This window comes from Delphinapterus leucas, chromosome 3 (assembly GCF_059928025.1).
Source record: "Delphinapterus leucas isolate spDelLeu-1000000601 "Yukka" chromosome 3, BTC_Dleu_Yukka2, whole genome shotgun sequence".
Classification (NCBI taxonomy): domain Eukaryota; kingdom Metazoa; phylum Chordata; class Mammalia; order Artiodactyla; family Monodontidae; genus Delphinapterus; species Delphinapterus leucas.
The window spans coordinates 109,305,455-109,312,598 of NC_143131.1; the positions used below are offsets into that span (position 1 = coordinate 109,305,455).

Consider the following 7,144-nt stretch of genomic DNA (forward strand, 5'->3'; position numbering starts at 1 on the left):
CCCTTTTCTTAGTAATACAAAGCAGGCCTCAAGAAAGAATAGTTTCAGAGAGCCAGTACTTTTTAGAGGTGGTATAATTAGTATTCTGTATGCCATTAGATCTTCTTTAATCTTGTTGCATACCAAAAAAAATCCATGGAAAAATTACATAAAGTAAAATACTGAAGCAAATTCTGGTAAAAAAAAAAATAATACATGGCTGATTCATTTTGTTGTGCAGTGGAGGCTAACACAACATTGTAACGTAACCATACACCAATAAAACTTTTTTAAAAATAATACAAAAATGGAGATATAACAGCCCGCTTATATGGATTTAATTTAACATCAAAGTTTCAAATAAAAATTGGCTTGTGTATTTAGAAAAAAAAATACTGGATGTAACTGAACTACTGTGTCTTGAATCAAGTCCAAAATCCGTCTCAAAATATCTAGGGTTATGTTCTTCAAGGTCAGATGATGTTGATTTGAAAATCTCTCTGAGTATAGAATAAGAGCCAGGTTAAATACTGGAGATAAAGAATCTGACATGGTATTGGTCTTATACCTTTTAGGTCATCTTCTCTATGAAAACTTCTCTGATATTCATATTCTCTCTCTCTCCTCACATATCTACACACATTTATATACATACATATCAGAAAAACCTACCTAACTCCACATGCATGTATATGCATATTTTAAAAGGTCATTTATTAATTGTAGTATAACAAACATATCTTAAGTAACAGTTCAGTGAATGTTCACAAATTAAATGTATATGTGTAACCACAACCTAGGTCAACAAATAGAATATTACCAGCCCTCCAGAGCTCCCTGCCCACTTTCTTGATTTTTGCTCAGTGTTCTTACAGCTAACAGCATACGTTAGCTTTACCTGAATTTCATATGAATAGAATCACACAAAATGTATTCTTTTGTATATGGTTTCTTTCACTTGTTTGTGATTTGTGAGATTTGTTCATGTTGTTGTGAGTAGTAGTATTTCATTTATTTTAATTGACGTATTGTTTTCCATTATGTTTATTTATTCTACTCTCGGTGTACATTAGGGTTGCTTTCGGTTTGGGGGGTATTATGAATAATGTTGCTATGAAAATGTATGTATATATACATGTATGTATTTTTAGATATATGTATGTATGTATGTGTATTGGGCATGCAGCTAAGAGTAGAATTACTGAGTCACAGGGAACGTATATGGTCATTTTAGTCAATACAAGTTTCCACAGTGGTTGAACCAAGTTACATTCTCACCAGCTGTGTATGAGAGTTCCAGATCTGCTACTTTCACAGTGCATTATCAGTCATTAACCATTTTCGTAGATTAAAATCACATTGTGACTTTAAATTGCATTACCCTGATGATGAATGAACTAGAGGAGGTTTTTCTGTATGTTTATCAGGCTTTTACATATTCTCTTTTGTGAAGTGCCCATTCAAGATTCTTTTTCCATTTTTATACTGGGTTTGTCCTTCCCTATTAATTTTTACAAGTTCATTATATATTCTGGGTATTAGTCCTTTTTGGTAAGATCTGTTAAAACTATATTCTCCCACTCTGTGGTTTACCTTTTATAATCTCTTAATGGCGTTTATGAGAAATAGAGTTCTTAATTTTAATGTAGTCCAGTTTACCAATCTATTTTTATGATAAGTACCTGGTGTCCTATTTAAGAAAATTCACCTAACCAAAACACAAGCAGATACTTTCTAGTGTTAACTTTTAGAAAAAAAATTTAACCTTTCATTTTTGTATCACCAGTGCATCTGGGACGGATTTTTTTATTGTGGGATGTAGGGGTCAGCTTTTACATTTTTCCATATGAATATATATTACTGAAAAGACCACCTTTCCTCCACTCTCCACTATCATATTGGTCATAAGTCACAAATCATATGTCATGTGTAGGTTTCCTTATGGACTATTTTGGTCCTTTCTTCTATTTGTTTATCCTTGTACCAATATCATACTTCTAAATTTCTGTAACTTTTGATCTGTAGTGTATCTTTTTTTAAGATTATCTTGAATATCCTTGACTTCATTTCTACGTAAATTTTAGAATCAACTTGTTAATATCAGCAGCAACATATTCTTTTTTAAAATGGTGGGGTTTGTATTGGAATCACCTTGAATCTATATATCAATTTGGGGGTATCAAATCGGGGAGAATTGGATTCTCACAGTAAATCCTAAACAAAATATTTGCAAATATATTCCAGCGATATATAAAGAGGATGAATATCAAGATCATGTTGGGTTTATTCAAGGAATACAAAGGTTGTTTAATATTAGAAAATGAATCAATGCAATTCACCATGTTAACAGAAGAAAAAAAAGCATCTCATAATCTTCTCAGTGGATGCAGAAAAAAATATTTGATCAGCTTCAAAATTCACTCATGGTAAAAATCTTAGCAAACTAGAAATAGAAATGCACTTCCTTAATGTGTTAAAGAGCCATGTTGACATCTTCTTTCCTGATGTTGAGACTGAAACAAGAACATATCTGCTCTACCACATTTTACTGGAGGTTCTGGCCAGCAACAAGGAATCTAACTAACTAACTCAGACTTTTTACTTAGTGGCTTCTGTAGAGTGGGAGTTCAACAAGACAAGTGGCAGCTGCCAGTCTGAAAAGTGGCAGAGTGTCACTTCTACTGTAGTTTATTAAAGTCGTAACAAAAGAAAGGGACATAGCCCCCACCCCTAGATTGGAGGAGTGTCAGAGAATTTATCACCACAGATATGCCACACATTTGTACATGTTAGGAGCTGTTTATTTTTCACAATAAAACTTGAGCTCTGGGTTGGCTGAGTATAATATGAATCATTAATTTGCTTCCTTGGGGTCTTCCTGGGCTGTGCTCTGTTGTTTTCATCATTGAATGTTGCTATAGAGAATGTTGTGGCAAGATTCATTCTTTTCTGACTTTACAGCCAAATTGGGTTTTGTTTGTTTATTTTGCTTTTTTTTTTTTTCGCTTGGCCTAATTGCACATAGATATACACCTTCCTTTATTTTAAGGGAAATATGTCCCTCAGACATATTTTATGTATATATTTGTATTCCTTTACTATGTATCCAGATGTATTATATACCCAAATTTTAACAAAACTTTATTTATTGTATGTATATAGATCCAAACTTTGATACAAACTTTTAAATATATATCAAATATATACATTTATATGTGTGTATGCATATAGACATATACGCCCATACTTTTAACCTATATTTTAAACTTCTATTATTTTGCTATATTTTCTCAAATCCCTTCTTTCTATGTTTTTCACAAATCTCTTTTTATGCTTCTTATAATGTGAGTATCAGTGGTTTTATTTATCTTACTTAGCTCATTTATCTATTCCTTGAGTTCTTTTTGAGAGGGGAGGGAGGAGTGTATTGTCCTTAATTTTTTTATTTTGTCTATGGTTTTGGATATGTATTCTTAAGTTTGCAATATTCCTTTCCTCCTTTTAATCAATGTATTTGCAGATATCTCATGCTGCTGCCGCTGCTGGCCCTCCTCCCCCTCCTCTTCCTTCACCGCCTGTCCTCCTCCATTGGTACTTATCTTGAATGGGTGTGATGGAGGTTTCTTTATTGACTGGCAGAGGAGACAGCTGGCAGTTTGAAGTGTGATCTCATTTTTGTTCCTGCCTGAGGTTGTGAGCTTTTTCTAGATTAGCAGAGAGATTTTCTGGCTTATAAGGATGTCAGCCATTTTGAGTATGATCTTTTAAATAGGCAGTGTAGATCAATATAGTTTCTGTTCCACATTACCTTACCAAGAACTTACTCTGTAAAGATGGTATATCAGGATGCTAAGTAAAATGTAGGTCTCCTCTAGGGCTGATATTACCATTCCAAGAAACAGGGCATTGGTTTACTCCTCAGAGTGAGCCCCTGTTTTGGAAAATCCATGCTCTACCCACCTGTCTCACCCTCACAATGATTCATTATGGGGTTATGGATGTAGTCAATTCTTGTTTTCTTTGATATTTCAAACTTATCCTAATATCTTGATTTCCTTCTCCTTTTCAGATGCAGCAGCTGTTCCATGAAAATTATGAACACAATCGGAAGGGTTATATCCAAGACCTTCACAACAGCAAAATCCATGCAGCCATAACACTTCATCCAAACAAAAGGCCTGCCTACCAATACAGGCTTCATAATTACATGCTTAGCCGCAAAATTTCTGAACTTCGCTACCGCACCATCCAGCTCCACCGGGAGAGTGCTCTGATGAGCAAGCTCAGTAACAGTGAAGTGAGCAAAGAGGACCAGCAGCTGGGAGTGATGCCTTCTTTCAATCACTTCCAGCCTCGGGAGAGAGATGAAGTGATAGAATGGGAGTTCCTGACAGGGAAGCTCCTCTACTCAGCATCTGAGAACCAGCCTCCCCGACAGAGCATCAGCAGCATCCTGAGAACAGCGCTGGATGACACCGTCCTACAGGTGATGGAGATGATCAATGAGAATGCCAAGAGTAGAGGACGGCTCATTGACTTCAAGGAAATTCAGTATGGCTACCGCAGGGTTGATCCCCTGCATGGGGTGGAGTACATCTTGGATTTACTCCTCTTATACAAAAGACACAAGGGGAGGAAACTGACTGTGCCAGTAAGACGTCATGCCTATCTTCAGCAGTTGTTCAGCAAGCCTTTCTTCAGAGAAACTGAAGAGCTAGATGTCAACAGTCTTGTAGAGAGTATTAACAGTGACACTCAGTCATTCTCCTTTATATCTAATTCTTTAAAGATATTATCTTCTTTTCAAGGTGCCAAAGAAATGGGAGGGCCCAATGAAAAGAAAATACATGTTCTTGTCCCTCTCATTGGAAGGTATGACATTTTCTTGAGATTCATGGAGAACTTTGAAAACACTTGTCTTATCCCAAAGCAGAATGTAAAGCTGGTCATCATCCTTTTCAGTAGGGATTCTGGCCAAGATTCCAGCAAGCATATTGAGCTGATACAAGAATATCAAAACAAGTACCCTAAAGCAGAAATGACCCTGATCCCCATGAAGGGAGAGTTTTCCAGAGGTCTTGGTCTTGAAATGGGATCTTCCCAGTTTGACAATGATACTTTGCTGCTATTTTGTGATGTTGACTTGATCTTCAGAGGAGACTTTCTCCAACGATGTAGAGACAATACAATTCAGGGACAACAGGTGTACTATCCCATCATCTTTAGCCAGTATGACCCAAAGGTAACCAATGGGGGAAGTCCTCCCACTGATAATGACTTTGTCTTCTCAAAGAAGACTGGATTTTGGAGAGACTATGGATATGGAATTACCTGTATTTATAAAAGTGATCTTCTGGGTGCAGGTGGATTTGATACCTCAATACAAGGCTGGGGACTGGAAGATGTAGATCTCTACAATAAAGTTATTCAATCTGGCTTAAGGCCCTTCAGAAGTCAAGAAGTAGGAGTGGTGCATATTTTCCATCCAGTTCATTGTGACCCTAACTTGGACCCTAAGCAGTATAAGATGTGCTTAGGATCCAAGGCAAGTACTTTTGCCTCAACCGTGCAACTGGCTGAACTGTGGTTGGAAAAACATTTGGGTGTCAGGTACAATCGAACTCTCTCCTGACAGTCCAGGCAACACATATTGCCTTTTTAAAGGGGAGTTTACCTCATTGTTCGTTGTTATTTTTATTTTATTATTGTTATTTTTATTATTATAATTATTATTGTTATAATTTTATTTTGTTGTCCTGGTCTTAAACTACTCTTGGTTGTCTTCCAAAGGGTGTTTGTTGACCTCAAACAAGAAGAGTCTGCGGTTCACTGATATTTCAGATTTCTACTGAAGTCAATAGGTATATTACTTTTATATATCTTTGAGATTGAGATTGAGTTAAATCGTGGCAGTCAAATGACTTTTGAAGCTCATTCATCATGAGAGACAGTTTAGAAGAATGTTCTCTTGGGGCTTAAAGATGCGATATCGACTTTTCTTTCGTTTGTCAAATTCAATGTGATACGAATATTTACTGGTGAAAGGTACCACAAAAGTGCTTTATGCTTCCTATGGGGAAGGGACTCTGTAACATAAACTTGAGTTTTGTAATTTATACAAGGACTTAAATATATAGACAGTAATTTTCTTCATCTTTAGAATTTTTAAAGGAAATGAACACTTATGATTGTATGTTTATTTTTTAAAAAAAAAGTTTTAAAAATTGAGGAGTTTGTTCCACAAGCAACCGGTACTGGCTACCCTGGTCTTATGACAGTTATCTGCTCCTCACAACTGTCTGCTATAAATGCGAATGAATTTTATTTTCTCAAGGAAATATGATTTAATTAAATATTCATGTACATTTTAGAAGCTTTATGAAACAATGTCCTTCATTTGCTGGCAAGAAGATAAAATATGACAGAACCTGGTTATTTATAATAAAACACAGGTATAACAATATTCTTTTTCAAAAACACTGAAAAATTTGTGTTGTTTCCTTTTAGTCAGTCATATTTGATGTATTTCTTAATGGTCATACTCACCAAAACATGCTTGCTACACAGGCTGAAAAGTTAATATGGAATTATGGGCATGATATTTGTATCAGTATGCTTTAAGTCCTAGCCTTCATTAAGTGATTAAAATGAGCAGTTTTTAAGTCAGTAATTTACAATCTGGGGGAAGTATTCCTCTTCGATCTCATTAGCTTTGTGATCAAACTGAACCAAGAACAGGTCAGAAATGGCTTTTAATATGGATTGGTAGACGGCTCAAAGATGCAAAAATAAATGCGGAAATTATAAATATCAAATTAATTTTACAAAAATAATACTGCAATTTATAAAACACCTAGGAAAATGTCATTTAATTTCATATATCATTCTTTCTCAAAACTGAATCAATGGTGCCCAGTTTGTAGAAAAATATAATCTCATTCGAGAAATATAAGAAAAAATGAAAATCTGTACAAGAAGCTCTTAGGAAGGCATATTTTGAAAATTTCATTTTGTAAATAGGTAATATATTTGCATAGTTCCAAAATCAAAGAAAAATTTTAAATGTCTACAGCTATCAGTCTCACTCTCTATTCACTCAGATCTGCCCTCAGCTGCACATGACCACCATTTTAGGTGTATGTATGTTTGTGTGCATGCTTGGCTA

The 7,144-nt window shown here is 35.2% G+C and overlaps 1 protein-coding gene across 1 annotated transcript; it reads left to right on the forward strand.

Annotated features, from left to right (window-relative positions):
• Nucleotides 1-1,470: 1,470 nt before the first annotated feature.
• Nucleotides 1,471-6,860, forward strand: CHSY3 (chondroitin sulfate synthase 3). Its single transcript, XM_089909270.1, has one exon. The coding sequence runs from the start codon at nt 4,049-4,051 to the stop codon at nt 5,609-5,611; it is 1,563 nt and encodes a 520-aa protein (XP_089765396.1). The 5' UTR covers nt 1,471-4,048; the 3' UTR covers nt 5,612-6,860.
• The last annotated feature ends 284 nt before the right edge of the window (nt 6,861-7,144 follow it).